At 42.0% G+C, this 16,038-nt stretch overlaps 1 protein-coding gene across 5 annotated transcripts; it reads left to right on the top strand.

The window, feature by feature from the left end:
• Positions 1 to 68: 68 nt before the first annotated feature.
• Positions 69 to 9,614, top strand: CSTF1 (cleavage stimulation factor subunit 1). Of its 5 annotated transcripts, none has more exons than XM_065921752.1 (7): positions 74 to 195; positions 609 to 679; positions 2,710 to 2,910; positions 4,332 to 4,609; positions 4,713 to 4,910; positions 5,999 to 6,389; positions 8,794 to 9,614. In XM_065921752.1, exons 3-7 carry the CDS (start codon positions 2,742 to 2,744, stop codon positions 9,051 to 9,053), a joined length of 1,296 nt encoding a protein of 431 aa, XP_065777824.1. In that variant the 5' UTR covers positions 74 to 195; positions 609 to 679; positions 2,710 to 2,741; the 3' UTR covers positions 9,054 to 9,614. The 5 variants fall into 5 exon arrangements, with proteins under 5 accessions (XP_065777826.1, XP_065777824.1, XP_065777822.1 ...); XM_065921751.1 differs by lacking the exon at positions 74 to 195 and adding an exon at positions 338 to 400; XM_065921754.1 differs by lacking the exon at positions 609 to 679 and having other exon boundaries at positions 69 to 195.
• Positions 9,615 to 16,038: the final 6,424 nt, after the last annotated feature.

The raw sequence follows: 16,038 nt of genomic DNA, 5'->3' as shown, positions 1-16,038 counted from the left end.
TAGCCTGTGTCCCAGGCAGGCGGAGAAGGCGCGCAGGCGCACTTGCTCCGTAAGGACCCGGAAGTGGTGGAGCCAACGGCCCGACACGCCCGTGGCCGTTCTAGCGCCCGCGGTGTTCTCTGGATCTGATATTTGTCCGTAAAGCACCAGTTCCTTGGCGTCAGGGTTGTCGCAGGGTAGATAAAGTTGAAGAAGGTGAGCGAGTCTTTCGATCGTGCCCGTAAGTAAGATGGCGAGAAGGGCAGGCGCAAGTTGAGGGGTGCGGATCGATAGCGCAGCGCTCGGCGTGACGCCCTTTGCGCGTGCGCAGTGAACGTGCGCACGGAGCGATTGATCGGGCAGGACTGGCGCCTCCATTTTTCTAAGAGAGAGCGGGAGACCGAGAGAGCGGGACCAGCGGGTATGGAGAGCCAGGGTTGCGTGGAGAGTGGCTGGTGCGGTCGGCTGGGACCTTTAGGGGACCATCGTGAGCACCAGGGCAGGGCGGGAAGGGTCATTAGTGAGCGGGGTGGCGTGCGCCCTGAGTTACTGGGCTTGGCCTGCACTGTCCCTCCTTTTCCATAATGGCCTTGCTCACACTCTCCCTTCCATCCTTCGTTGGCCTCTAGGTCGGGGTCATAGCGGAGCGTTCGGTGAGGGGGCGTCTGTGTTCTCGCCTTGGTCCTTCTTCCAGCTCCAGGTACAACTTGTCCTACACTGGGCTTTTCCTGCCCTCGGGCTGTAGCCCCTTCATCTGCCAATTTGGGGATGGTAATTACCTGCTTACTAGCCCAGCGAGCCAAAGTTCTGTGGGAGTTAAGCGGGGTTCGTCCTCATTTTTTATTTAATGTCTTTGTACGCCGGTTGATGCGCCTAACATAAGTGAAGAGACAGGATGACAAAGCCACATTTTCCTTGCAGTGTTCACTGATTTCTTTGAGCGGCTTCATCATCTCTGTTGTGCCCTAATGTTTACACAGCATGGATTTATTTGTATCTGCTCAGCCCCCATCAGTACAGCACAGTAAGAGGACAGGCTCTGGGTTAGGATCCAGGCTCTGCCATTTACATACAACCTGTTGAATCCTGGGTGAGTTAACCTTTCTGGTTGCCCACTTCTAAAATGGGATTAAATGAAGGTTGAATGAGGTATGCATATTTGTTGCTTACACCATGTGTGTTACGTACTGTGGCCTGGCGTGCCTGCTTAGTCATGTCAGACTCTTGTGACCCCATGGACTGTAGCCCGCCAGGCTCCTCTGTCCATGGGATTTCCCAGGCAAGCATACTGGAGTGGGTTGCCATTTCCTCCTCCTGAGGATCTTCCTGACTCAGGGATTCAACCTGGCAGGCAGGTTCCTTACCAGTGTGCCACCTGGTTATATGCTGTACTGAATGTCTAATGAATTTTAGCTAGCTTTATTAATATCATTAAGGTTTTAAGGAATAGTACAAGCAGTGGTTAATAACAACACAGTCTCTAGAGTCAAACCTCCTATGTTCCAATCCTGATTCCTCCCAGTTCTGAGACCTTGGGCAGGTTATATCCCCTCCTCGCCTGTAAACAAGATTACTGGATCTCTTTTGCAGGGTGTAGTTGAGGTTTGAGATGAAACATGGTCGGCACCCAATAAATGTTAACTGTTCTTATGATCAGTAGCCTCAGTAATTCTCCAGAGGGCATTGTGTAGTTAAAAACATTGTTCCCCACTGCTTTACTACAATCTCCCACTTTCAGAATTACCCCTGTGTAGTGCAGCAGTACCGGGAGGTACTGGTGTTAATAGACCACTGACCACCCTTATTATTTTTCTCTCTCCTGTGGTCTTTCAGTTTTCTTCTCTGCCACAGCCACCTGTCTGCCAATGACTTATTCTTTATTGTTGTTTCCCATCTCCAGTGTCTACAGACCTACACATATGTACAAAGGTAGATTTTATAATCAGATTATCTAATCATGCTCACCAGTTGGAGTTCTTTTTTTTCCCCCATAAACTAAAAAACCAACCATTATTTACAATTTTCTCTTTTGCTTTCTTGAGACTGAGAATCTGTAAATCAAAGTACACAGTCCTTCCAATTTTTCCATTTTTTTAAGTAGTTGTTTTCACCATATCCTGTTCGCAAATATTTTATTAAGCAATGCTTTCCAAAGCATTCAACTTGACTTAATTTTCATTGCATGATAGCTTTTTTGCCCTAATGTTTTGATTTACTGTCTAATTAAATTATGTAACATAACAAGCTCCATTGTCTTAAAAAGTATTTTAAGAATAACCATAACTGACCTTAATAAATGTAACAGCTTAGGCTGGTGGAAACAGTAGTGTCTGGGCATCCACAATAGCAGCTCTCTTACCTATTGCAACATTACCAGTGTTTTATTAGCAGAAGAAATGGAAGATTCTGGCAGTGATGAATTAAAGTCGAGGGTGGCTAATTTGGCAAAGAAACAGTGATGAAGAGAGGTCTAGCTGTTAATGTTGGCTGACACGTTTTGAGCTGTTTGTGTGCCACTGCACAAAAGAATCTACATGTACCATCATGTTTAACCTTCACTGACTTTTGAGAGCTGAGGCCCCTGATCTCAGAGAAACATAGTTGCCAACCAAAGAGAATGCTGGTAGAGCTGAGATTTAAACCCTGAAAAGTCTGACCAGATTCCTGTGTTGGTTCTGTGGTTTACTCCTGCCTTTGCCCTTCATTATCACCTGTTTTCTCTTCTTCCAGCTGGCAGAAAAATTCTCTTCCTCTTCTCCAAGATGTATAGAACCAAAGTGGGCTTGAAGGACCGCCAGCAGCTCTACAAGCTGATCATCAGCCAGCTGCTCTATGACGGCTATATCAGCATTGCCAACGGCCTCATCAATGAAATCAAGCCTCAGTCTGTGTGCGCGCCCTCGGAGCAGCTCCTGCATCTCATCAAACTCGGTAACTTGGGAATGCCAGTTCTTCATTGAGCCCACTACAGTTTCAGATGTTTTTCAAGATGATTGCCCTTTCATTTTAGTGCTAGTATGTATCAAGTACAGTGCTAGATACTAGAGGAGTAAACAAAGTCCAGATTGTGAAGGTTTTGAGCTGATTCTGTCTAGCCTCTAGATCTTTATATGAATTATCTGGTGCTTTCTGCTGTTCTACTTATTATTGCTTCAAATCTCAACTCAAATGTCATCTCAGAGTCTTCCTCATCTCTTCTAAAATAACTTGAACATCTTCCCCATATGTCCCCATTTGCTCTGAAATAACAGTCCTATTTCCCTCATTATAGAATCACTGTCTGAAATTTTCTTTATTGTTTAGAGTTGTTGTTTCCCTCACAATCCTTACCATCCACCGAAAGACTGAAAGTAATAAAAACCTTGAACCTTGTCTTGTTCAACAGTGTATCCGGGTGCATGCCTGTGTCATAGGAAGCAATAAGAATTACCATACATGTTTAAAAAGAAAAAAGAATTACTATACATGTATATACCCTTTGACTTGGCAATGTAAATTGTGATTAGCCTGGGGAAATAGAATGATTTCCACTGAAATGCCCAACAATATGGAATTGGTTATAAAGGTTCTCGTATCCATAAAATTGGGCCCAACAGTGTGATGTGGATGAACATTTATTACACTGACCAGGTGTTTGTTCTGTATGGTTAAATGACCAAGTAAGTCACACCATATTATATGGTGGTTTTATTTTTGTTTTAAGAAATGAAACAATCATGTGCATGGAGAAAGGCTCAGAAGAATTCATACCACCATGTTAGCAGTAATTATCTCTGGGTGATATATCATACAAGGTTATGTTTATTTTTTGGTTCATCTGCATTTCTGATTTTTTTCTATACTAATCAACATTGTACAATGTCAAGTTATTTTTCAATTCAAAATGCATATTCTTGATTGCCTTTATTCACAGCTTAACACTTTTTTCAAAGGTGTTTCACTAGTGCTGCTAACACATGTCTGACTTAATGAGCTTCAAAGCTGCTAATGATAGCTCTCGACATGTAAAATATTAAAATTCAGAACGGGAAAAAGTGGGTGATTTAACTGCAGAAGTGCTTTTTTTCAGCTTGTGTAGTTGTGGTTAAAGTAGAACATTTCAGAGGCAAGTATCTGGGGAGAGGACTTCATCTAGTGGAGCCTAACTTCCCACAACCCATATTGCCTTACAGTCTTGTCACTGTGTGTGCCCCCAGCTCAAAATACGTAATTCTGTACAGTATTAAGTGTCATGTGGCTACAAGAACTAATACCTTGACATTGGCAAATAGCATTCCCAGTTTGGATCAAGAACTTTGCCTTGTCCTTTTAAAATAATGTTTTTCCATGCCTTTCATTTTCACTGCTTTCAGGAATGGAAAATGATGACACTGCAGTTCAGTATGCAATTGGTCGGTCAGACACAGTTGCCCCTGGCACAGGAATTGACCTGGAGTTTGATGCAGATGTCCAGACTATGTCCCCAGAAGCGTCAGAGTACGAAACCTGCTACGTCACATCCCACAAAGGACCCTGTCGCGTAGCTACCTATAGTAGAGATGGGCAGCTGATAGCTACTGGATCTGCTGATGCGTCCATAAAAATCCTGGACACGGAAAGAATGCTGGCCAAAAGTGCCATGCCGATTGAGGTGAAGCTCCCAGTCACATCTTACCATTTATCTTCTGTTGTCCCTTCTTAGAAGAATGAGAGTGAGTCCACTGAGAGTTTCTCTTCTTTCCTTGTTGGCCTAGGTCATGATGAACGAGACTGCACAGCAGAACATGGAAAACCACCCAGTGATTCGAACTCTTTACGACCACGTGGATGAAGTCACGTGTCTCGCCTTCCACCCAACAGAACAGATTCTCGCCTCTGGTTCAAGGGATTATACTCTTAAATTATTTGATTATTCCAAACCGTCTGCAAAAAGAGCCTTCAAATACATCCAGGTGAGGAATGTCTGGAAAGGAGCTTCTGGTTTTTTTTTTCTTAAATACAGTGAGCTGATGTGTGACTCTTCTCTTTCTAAAAGTTGTCTCCGTGGTCATCCTATAAACAAGGAGGATGCATTGCCTGCCATAGATGGCACGGCTCTCGGGCTGTCAGGCGCCAACTTCCTCTGGCCACTCAGGACAGCTGGTGGGCAGAGATACGGTTCAGAATTCACATCAGTCTTTAAAGGTTGCAGATTCTTGCTTAAAGACGAAACATAACCAACTTCTCTGCAGTGTAACTTATGGGAATTACAAAATTATTTAGTTGGGACACTCAGGTATTTGCCGAAAAAGCAACATTTGGTTGCCTTATTTTGAAAACGCAGTTCAGACCTTCTGGTGTTTTAGTAGTGACTTCCACCTGCATATTTGGAGCCCTGGGACAAACAAGCTATTCTTTTTGGGGGACGATCTTAGTTCTCTGACCAGGGATCAAATCTGTGCCCCTGCAGTGGAAGCACAGAGTCTTAACCACTGGACTGCTAAGGAAGTCCTAAGGAGCTATTCTTAAAGTATAGTTGTTTATCTTTATTCACTAATTGTATATGAAGGTATCATGTGTGTGTGTTAGTCTCTCAGTCATGTCCATTTCTTTGCGACCCCATGGATTATAAATATAACCCATCAGGGTCCTCTGTCCATGGAATCTCTAGGCAAGAGTGCTGGAGTAGGTTGCCATTCCCTTCTTTGGGAGATCTTCCCGACCCAGGGATTGAACATGGGTCTCCCGCATTGCAGGCAGATTCTTTATGGTCTGAGTCACCAGGGAAGCCCCACAAATGTATCATAGAATGATGATATTCCATTCTGAGTTCACCCATTGTTTATTTGAAAATAATGAAGCTCGCTTCTGTGTTCTTTGGAATAATCTCACCAGTAAATAGTTTTGGAAATCTTTGTTTAAATGATTCTCTCATTAAGTTCTTTGTTCTTCTCGTGCCTGTGTAATATCTGGTCATTGTTTTACGGTTTCTCTACATTGGCCAGATATTCTCCGCAGTTCCTCTAGGCTTAATAGTGGTTCCCCTGCTCTCTCCCGACAGGAGGCTGAAATGTTACGCTCCATCTCCTTTCATCCTTCCGGAGACTTTATACTTGTGGGGACTCAGCATCCGACACTTCGACTTTATGACATCAACACATTTCAGTGCTTTGTCTCTTGCAACCCTCAAGATCAGCACACCGATGCCATATGTTCAGTGAATTACAATCCTAGTGCCAATATGTATGTGACTGGTAGCAAGGATGGCTGCATCAAATTATGGGATGGCGTCTCAAATCGATGCATCACAACGTTCGAGAAAGCACATGATGGCGCAGAAGTTTGTTCTGCCATCTTTTCGAAAAATTCTAAATATATTCTGTCAAGTGGAAAAGACTCTGTAGCTAAACTTTGGGAAATATCAACAGGACGAACGCTGGTCAGATACACAGGTATGTAAGAGGTTGATATCAATTCACATTTCTGAGGTGTTTTAGTTTCCAGAACTCTCGAAACAGATCCACACAGTAAATCCCCATGTGAATCAAACAAGAGGCAGAGCTGGAAGTAGAAGCCACAGTTTCTTAACTTGGCTCATCTCAGTATGTTAACAGCTAAAATTAGATCTGATTCCACGCAAGTAACACTTGAGAGTTTGGAGATTCATTTGTATACCCATGGCCTGCCTGTTGCCCACAAAAACATGAGCATAGTGCAGAGAAAACCCTCAGTGAGTGAGAGGGAAGATCTTGGCTTGTACCTGAAGAGAGGAGGCCCCCCAAAGAGACCCCAAGTGTTCTGGACCTGTATAAATACGCAATGATGTTAGTCTGATTCTCTGATTAATTCACATTGGTCTCTGGTTGTAACAGTTGTGCGAGAGCTCTTTACGAGATCCATTTAAATGGATCCTATCCCTAGCAGTCAGTGTTAAGGTCTAATTATTTGATAGTAAGTGTTAAAATATTGTGTTTCATTCTTTTGATCCTCACAGCAGCAAAGGCTGTTTGGTAGAAAACCAGCTAGTTTCCTCTGTTGTGAGCTGTTTGCGTAGACACTGAAATTACTGTGACTAGAACTTAAAACTCATCAGAAAACAACACTATTGTAAGGGTTGTTAGTAAGTGGAGAAGATGGGAGAGTTAGTGACCTGGGAACCGCTAGGGTGCAGCATAACCTACCTTAGGATTATCTCATAGTGACCAGAGTCAGCTTCCTCTCTGGCTTCCACTGTAGCTGGTGCATCGTGGAGGAGTCATTTTTGTTTTAGGAATCTTTGGAACATTTTTGTGATCATATGTGATTGATTGGTTTGTTTTGCTAGAGAATTGGGGTTTGGTTTTTAAATGAGATTATACTGAATTTATATGCAAATTTCCTTTTTTCCTAATTCACAGTTTAAGACTCCTTCATGTCAGCACTTTTGGATCTGTTTTTCCAGTTTTAATATTTAGTTAAAATTCAAAGGGCTCTTGAAATAATGAAAGAGAAGGGAAAACTATCAAGTAGATATTAGACATTTTGATGTTAAAAGTTAATTTAAAACACTGTAAACAAAATTAAAATGCTGGACTTGGGAGGAAATATCCATAGCATATGTAATAAACATGTCAGATATTGATCAGTGAACCCAAGAAAAGATGACCAACTTCACCAAAAACCTAAGAAACAAAAATGGAAGTATCCTTTTCTTGCTCATCATATTTTAGGAATTTAAAAGATTGGTGTTACCTAGTATCAATAAACATCTCAGGAAATCACATATTGTTAGGAATATCGATTGGCAAAATATTTCTGAAGGGCAACTCGGTGTCATAGATCAAATTTTTAAATATACATATATTTTTGACGTGCTATACCCACTGTTAGAAATTTAAGAAGAGTCTCGGGAAGCATGAACACACACTCATAGTAACGTTTGTTGAACACTGAGCCTGCCAAGTGGACTGGACATCATACCTCCTTTTAATCCCCACGGCATCCTGAGGACGAGTGCTCTGATTATCCTGACAGGACAGATGAGGCCTGGGGATGTTAAGTCATTCATTCAGTGTCACATCCAGAATAAGTACTGAGTCCAGATCCCACACCACAGTGTGTATTTTTACCCATTGAACTATATTGCCCTCTTTGTAGGTCTCCACCACATGCAGTATGCTCTGACTTAAATAAATTACAAATGAGTATACAATACATAGAGATATTTGGAAAAGTTGCTCATCAAAATGTTAACCCTGGGTATAAGGTTATCAGACAGATGTTTTTTTTAATAGTTTATGTAATACTATAAACATAAAATATGATTTTTTATTCATGGTAATTATAAAGCATAAAACTTTCTTCTGGAGAGTGGCTGCTCATACAACCCAGTGCTTCTAGTGCTGGGAATTTAATCCCAAAAGAAATATCTCCACCAAGGATGTTTATCACAGTATCCCAATTGGATACAAACTACATGCGTGGCAAGAAAAGGATCATTAAGTAATGGTGCTTCCAAACAGTGGGCTACTTTGCAGCTAGGAAAAAAGCATGGAGAAGTGTGCCCAACGTGAAATTAGATAATGTGGCACTAGTTGTATATTCTTTTTCTTTTTAAGGTGTTTTTATGCCTGAAACTCATCAGAATATTAACAGAGTTGTATTAGGAGGTGGGCCCAAAAGCAATGTTCTTTTTTCATATATGTATATTTTTTAAGAGCTTCAAAAATTGCACAATAAATGTGTATTACTTCAGTGATTAATGCTGTGTTTATATCGGTACAGCTAATAACAAAAGTAGAGCAGTCGGGTGTCTAAGATGTGAACTTGGAAGCCGGCCCTGGCGCCCAGGCCCCTAACCTCTCGGTCTCTGCGCAGGCGCTGGCTTGAGCGGGCGGCAGGTGCACCGGACGCAGGCCGTCTTCAACCACACGGAGGACTACGTGCTGCTGCCGGACGAGAGGACCATCAGCCTCTGCTGCTGGGACTCGCGGACGGCCGAGCGCCGGAACCTGCTCTCGCTGGGCCACAACAACATCGTGCGCTGCATTGTGCACTCGCCCACCAACCCCGGCTTCATGACCTGCAGCGATGACTTCCGGGCGCGATTTTGGTACCGGAGGTCAACCACGGACTAGAGCTGCCTGCGCCCAACCGGGTTCTTTTCAAGAGGACTCTGCCCTCTTCTCCACCAACCCCCCTCCTGTGTCCGTCACCAGCCTCAGTAGTAAGTCATCGCTCCATCTCCAGCGGTTGTGCTGCCACCTCTACATCCTTCTGGGATTTGTATGAAAGAATCTTTTTTTACCTTGATGGAGAATCATGGTGGAAAAAGTTGGAAACACAGATCTGTGCGGTTGTTCTGCACTCACTGATTATTACAGTGTGATTTTCATCAGTTTTGTAAATACAGGACTTACTATTTCTCTAGACTCTTGATCATTTGATGGATAGGGTTATTAAAGTGCTTTCTGGATCCCACGTGGATCTGTCATGAGGAATGTGCATCCGGATATTTTTGTCAGCTTCTGTGCCTGTTCTGCATCCTCCTTGTATATTTCCAAAATACATTTTGGCAGATACATAGGCATAGAGCTCTGAAAACCAAAGAGTTTTATGCCATATTAGGTTCATTTTAGAAAATCTATCAGTTCTATCCTAAAATGACATCATTCTGATAATAAAGATCAGATCTGCAACTTTACTGTCAACACACGTTTCACTTCAGTAAAATGAGTGGCCGGCTTTTCCTGAAGATTCGTAGGAAGTGTGTGTCCCAGCACGCTTCCCTCATAGTCCTTTCACAACCTTAAACGCTTGTCTTCAGTAAGATGACCTTGTTAGCCTTTGATGGGAAACATTGACAGTATAGTCGATCTAATCAAAAATTAGGTGAACCGGCTGCTACTGTCAGGTGTTGCTCATCGTCAGGAATGATCTCTGTCAATTGACTTTCTCCTCACGTGATTTTAAGTCTTAGCTTTGAGTGCTCTTCAGCATGTACCATGACTGCTCATCTTGGATGCACCCAGCAGCGGTGTTCTCAGAATTTTTTCCTTTTTTTTTTGCAATTAACCAAATAATACAGGTTTTCTTAGAATTTTTTATATAGTGACAATACTTCTCTGGATTCAATTCTAGCCTCATCAGAGAGCCCTGAGCTCCTCTTACAGATAGATGTTCTGGTTTATCATTATCCCCCAATACAGATACCTCATGATCTGAGTGGGAGTTCCTAGAAATACAATCCGGGATCATTTGATAAAGATACTAAATAGACTTGTTTTATGTTATAGGAATTAATTTATAGTCTTCTGAAGTTTACTGTTTAAAACTTCTGTTTTAGACATCATCCTTAAGGATCATTTAAACTCTTTGATCTATAAAACCATTTTCATGTTAAGTCACAGGTTTATAGTTCAGGTTTCCAGAGAGCTATATATTTGGGTCCGTAGTGAGTTTAAATTTTATTTTGTGTCCTGATTCTCCAATACTTGAGCTTGGCCATCTGTGGGTGCTGTTTTTATAAGACTGAAAGAAACCTGCTGAGTAGAATAAAGGATAACCAGTTCTACCCAAGAAATTACCAGCCAAAACTACCCACATTTTCCGACTTTCAGCCTTCGAAATGGTAAAGTCGAGGTCTAACTTTTCTGCTGCTTCTCTCTGAGATGCACTGGGATGAGCACACTACACTCGATACTGGTTCCATTGGACCTTTTTAACCGTTCATCAGTTGAAATGATAATGCCTACTTTTTTCCAGCTTTTGGAATAGTCTCAGCAATGTGTCTGTAGTTTCAGGACTTCTGTTTACAAGATCAAGACGCTTCCAAGTGTTTCCAAAACAGCTTATTTTTAAAATTTTTCTTCTTTTAAAACTCACATTCATGTTTCGAACTAGTGTAAAGGGACTTGGTTTCCTCGCATCATTAATTATATCACAGAACACCCTGACATGACACCCTAACATTTAGTCAAGATCAGAACTTAAAACTTCAATGTTATTTTTTTTTAAGATATGTGATTTCTAAAATAAACTTTTTGTATATAATGATCATTTAAAGCTAGTTCATTTTTGGGGTGGAGTTCTCTTGCATGTTTCTGTTACAACATAAGGTCTTGAACAGCCATTGTGAGTTTGGATGGATGCTTCCCTCGGCTTCTTTAGTGTTTTGTTCTGGCAACCAGACTTAGTCGCCTGTAGATGTGTATCTTTGCTCTTCTGTGAATTTAAAATTTTGAGTATAATCCGTTTCTTTAGGTCATTCAGAGAAATCTACCTTTTATCTTAAGCTTTGGTTTCCCTTGCATGCATGCCTGCATTCTCACTTGCTCAGTCATGCCCAACTCTTTGGGACCCCATGGATTGTAGTCCGCCAGACTCCTCTGTCCATGGGATTTTCCAGGCAAGAATACTGGCGTGGGTTGCCATTTCCTTCTCCAGGGGATCTTCCCGACCCAGGGATTGAACCCCAGTCTCCTGCATTGGCAGGCAGATTCCTTATCACTGAACCACCCAAAAGAAGAGATTGTTGGGGGGAATCCCAAGTCTCAGCTCTCTTAAGGGAAATCATTTCTCTTCCAGGCAATAGTTTCCTTTTCTGTGATTGAAGAGCTTATCAAAATCATCCCCAACGTGCACTTCCATCAGTGAAGCTCCTTTTTTAAAAACACATCATTTTGTTGTGATCCACACAGTCAAAGAAAAAAAATAAAAACACATCATGATGTTAACAGAATTGGGGGAGGGGGAAGACACTGACTTCTGTGGGAAACTTCTGCTTTGGAAAGAAACAGCAGGCCAGGACCCTCTGAGAAACGTGTACAAACCTGAACAGATTTCGTGTTTAATCACTAAGTAGACAGCTGAGCTAGCAAGAGAGTGAGTGAGTTCTTGAGGCAGACCCCACTGCACAGCCCGCATCCAGAGCACTAACAGTGACAGCTGCCGGTAACACCACAGACATTGGCAGTCCCTTGTAGCCTAGACTCCTTGAGCTCTTGAGCCTTCACAAAGTAGGAACTTTGATCAAAGACCCAGGAAGAAAACCCAGAACCCAAAAGGTGCTTCCCCCCACCAGCTAAAAGGTGATGTTGACAAAATCCCCACCTCAGAGAAAGGGGAATCCTACCTACAGCACTGGCTCAGGTTTGTGGAAGAGGGTCTGTGGTGCTGGCACGGAGGAAGGCTGTTGAGAGTCCCTGTCCACAAGCTGTTGACTCCTTGAGCAAGGCTAGAACAAGTCACACCGCTTAGTGGTTTAGAGAAACCTCTGTGTGGTTTCAAGCTGAGAATTTAAAGCAACTCCAACTGGTAGTGGAGTGTCAGGCTAGCACCTCTCTACAGCCGGGGTCCCCAGACTCCCGGATCTAATGCCTGTTCTGAGGTGGAGCTGATGTAATAAAAATAAAGTGTACAATAAATGTAGTGCGTTTGAATCATCCTGAAACCATACCCCCCTATGCCAGTTTATGGAAAAATTGTCTTCCATGAAACCCATCCCTGATGCCAAAAATATAGGGGACTGCTGCTCTTCAGAAGAGCACATTTTAGCCCCAGCCTCAATAACTTCTCCCAGAGAAGCTCTAAGAATCGTTTTCAGGGGCTTCCCTGGTGTCTCAGTGGTAAGGAATCTGTCTACCAATGCAGGAGACTCGGGTTTGATCCCTGGTCCAGGGAGATCCCACGTGCCGTGGGGCAACTAAGCCCATGTGCCACAACTACTGAAGCCCACGTGCCTAGAGCCCCACCCAGAGAAACCACTGCGATGAGAAGACTGCAAACCGAAACTGGAGAGCGGCTCCCACTCACAACTAGAGCAAGCCCATGTGCAGCAACGAAAACCCAGTGCAACCAAAAGTATAAGTAAAAGAATCTTTTTAAAAAGATAATCACGTGTTCTCAAGTGTAAGAAACAGCCACGGTGATGAGAATCAGCAGAACGAGTCAGACAGTGGAATTAGCAGGTGCACGATAGGTAAGTATTGTGTAGAATACCTCTGAAAAACTAAAACAATAAAATGGGGTCAAGGATCAAGAGACTTTAAAAGTAACCGAGTAGATCTGAACCACTACAACAAAATAACTAGAAAAACTTTCAGCATTTCTGTAGCTTTTGTACCTCTTGTCTTTGCCCTGTGCCTTTGTCGTTCTTTTCCCTTTAGTGGGTGTTGTCATCTATGAAGACTTTCCCATTTTCTGGCCAACTGTCTCTTCCCTTCCTGGTTGCTCCCCCATAGTGACTACTGGCTCGTGGCATCATTTTCTGCATTCAGCCTTGCCCTCCAGCTTTACACACCTTTCTCCACCTGTAGTGTTTCCTCTGTGTTCTTTTTTTCAAGTCTTGCTCTGATTCCTTTCTCCTCTCAACCTTGGGATCAAAATTCAGGCTAGTAAGCTGAACTATCACTAATTATAATACCTGCAGTATCTCAGTCTTCCCCATATTATCCCTGTACTCGGGTTTTTAGATGAATTTGTTGGCAATTTATGAAATCCTACTTTGACCAAAGGAGCTCTTTTGAGTTCTTCTTGAGGTTACAATCTGCCAGATAATCAGGTGATTTTAAAGCAGCACAGGGGATTCCCTGGCAGTCCAGTGGTTAAGATTTCAACTCCCATTGCAGGGGATTTGGGTTGGATCCCTGGTCAGGGAGCTAGGATCCCACAGAAACAATATTGTAACAAAACCAATAAAGACTTATAAAGCAGCACAGTCTGAAATGTCCTGCCAGAACTTTAATGCTCTGGACATTTTGAGTCTGGTGTTTGACTGGTCTTTAATAAGTCAGGTATTGAAGTGACACTCATAAATCTTGAAGGCTGAAAGTCCACACAAAAACAGTATAAAAGCATATGAAAAAGAGCTAAGTACACAAAACAATATGCCTTCCTGCACATTTATTAGGAGTTATGAAAATGCTCAGACTCCCTAAGTTCTGAAAAGAAACTCAACTCAAAATTCTGTTCTTGGGGACTTCACTGGTGGTGCAGTGGCTAAGACTTCACGCTGTCAATGCAGGGGGCCTGGGTTTGATCCCTGGTCAGGAAACTAGATCCCACATGCCACAACGAAAGATCTGGCATGCCGCGATGAAGATCAAAGGTCCTGTGTGCCTCAACTAAGACCCGGCACATCCAAATAAATAATAAAAATAAACAAAATAAAATACTCTTCTTAGCAGCACATTACTTAAGAGGAGGGAGGATTACCTTATTAGAAGCTCTCTCACTTGGTTCTCTTAATTCTAGCTGTTTCAACCTTTGGTCTGTGGGATATTGTGAAAACAACCCAGTTTCCTAGAATAATCAACTCTCACAATGTTGAGTTAAAATGTAAATATGAATGGACCGCAGCAAAATGTCTACAGCAAATGTCTACAGCTTTTCCATTCAGAAAAATCATAGCTGATCAAACAGGAGTCTGAGAAGCCCCTCATTCACAAAATACCACACTGAATATCTATGCAGGGGTGAGTATTTAATTTTAGGGTCAAATCCTATTAGTTTTGTTTTTTGTTCAGACTGTTTTTCCTTGAAAAAGATATGCAAATGACAGCATTCTATCTGTATAGGGACCTTCAGGGTCATCCCTTAAGTACTGGGAAGAACTGCTGTCTGGAATTCGCCAAGATGATGGGAACCATCCAAACTTAAATTGGCGTGAAATCTGTCTGTTGTCTCTTCCAGGAGACTTGGGTTCAGAGTCTATATCTGTTCATCACTTGAGCAACTTTGTCCAGCCTTTCTACTTTTTTCCAAATAGACGCAGCAGTCAACAATACAATAGAAAACAGTGGTTGCCAGTGTGGAGAGGAGAAAAAGGAGTGACTACTGATAGGTGTCGTCTTTCTCATTGGGGTGATGAAAAAGTTCTGAAATTAAATAGTGGTGATGGTTGCACAACTCTGATTATACTAAAAAAAAAAAAACACTGAATCGTACTTCTGTGGTATGTCAGAGTGAAGTAGTGAAAGTGTTAGTCGCTTCAGTCAAGTCTGACCCCTTGCGATTCCATAGACTGTAGCCCATTAGGCTCTTCCATCCATGGAATTCTTCAAGCAAGAATACCAGAGTGGGTTGCCATTCCCTTCTCCGAGGGGTCTATGTGAATTATATGTTAATAAAGCTGTTACTTTTTAAAATTCAGTGTCAGCAGTACGGTACAATGAATCCCCATGGATCCATCACTCAGACTCCCCAATTTCCAGCTCATGCCCAGTATTGTTCTAATTACCTCTATCTACTTTCCCCTTGAATTATTTTGAATTCTCAAATTTCGTCCGTAAATATTTCAGTGTATATCTCTGAGAGATAACAGCTTTTAAAAATGCAGTCATAGATCATAAGAGACTACTACCAGCAGCTCTATGCCAATAAAATGGACAACTTGGATGATATGGACAAATTCTTAGAAAAGTATAACTTTCCAAAACTGAACCAGGAAGAAATAGAAGATCTTAACAGAGTCATCACAAGCAAGGAAATCGAAACTGTAATCAGAAATCTTCCAGCAAATAAAAGCCCAGGACCAGATGGCTTCACAGCTGAATTCTACCAAAAATTTAGAGAAGAGCTAACACCTATCTTACTCAAACTCTTCCAGAAAATTGCAGAAGAAGGTAAACTTCCAAACTCATTCTATGAGGCCACCATCACCCTAATTCCAAAACCAGACAAAGATGCCACAAAAAAAGAAAACTACAGGCCAATATCACTGATGAACATAGATGCAAAAATCCTTAACAAAATTCTAGCAAACAGAATCCAACAACATATTAAAAAAATCATACACCATGACCAAGTGGGCTTTATCCCAGGAATGCAAGGATTCTTTAATATCCGCAAATCAATCAACGTAATACACCACATTAACAAATTGAAAGATAAAAACCATATGATCATCTCAATAGATGCAGAGAAAGCCTTTGACAAAATTCAACACTCAATTATGATTAAAACTCTCCAGAAAGCAGGAATAGAAGGAACATACCTCAACATAATAAAAACTATATATGACAAACCCACAGCAAGCATCACCCTCAATGGTGAAAAATTGAAAGCATTTCCTCTGAAATCAGGAACAAGACAAGGATGCCCACTCTCACCACTACTATTCAA

This window comes from Muntiacus reevesi, chromosome 2 (genome assembly GCF_963930625.1).
Source record: "Muntiacus reevesi chromosome 2, mMunRee1.1, whole genome shotgun sequence".
NCBI classification, from domain to species: Eukaryota; Metazoa; Chordata; class Mammalia; order Artiodactyla; family Cervidae; genus Muntiacus; species Muntiacus reevesi.
Note: the sequence above shows the minus strand (reverse complement) of the source record. Positions and strands in the feature narration are given on the sequence as shown.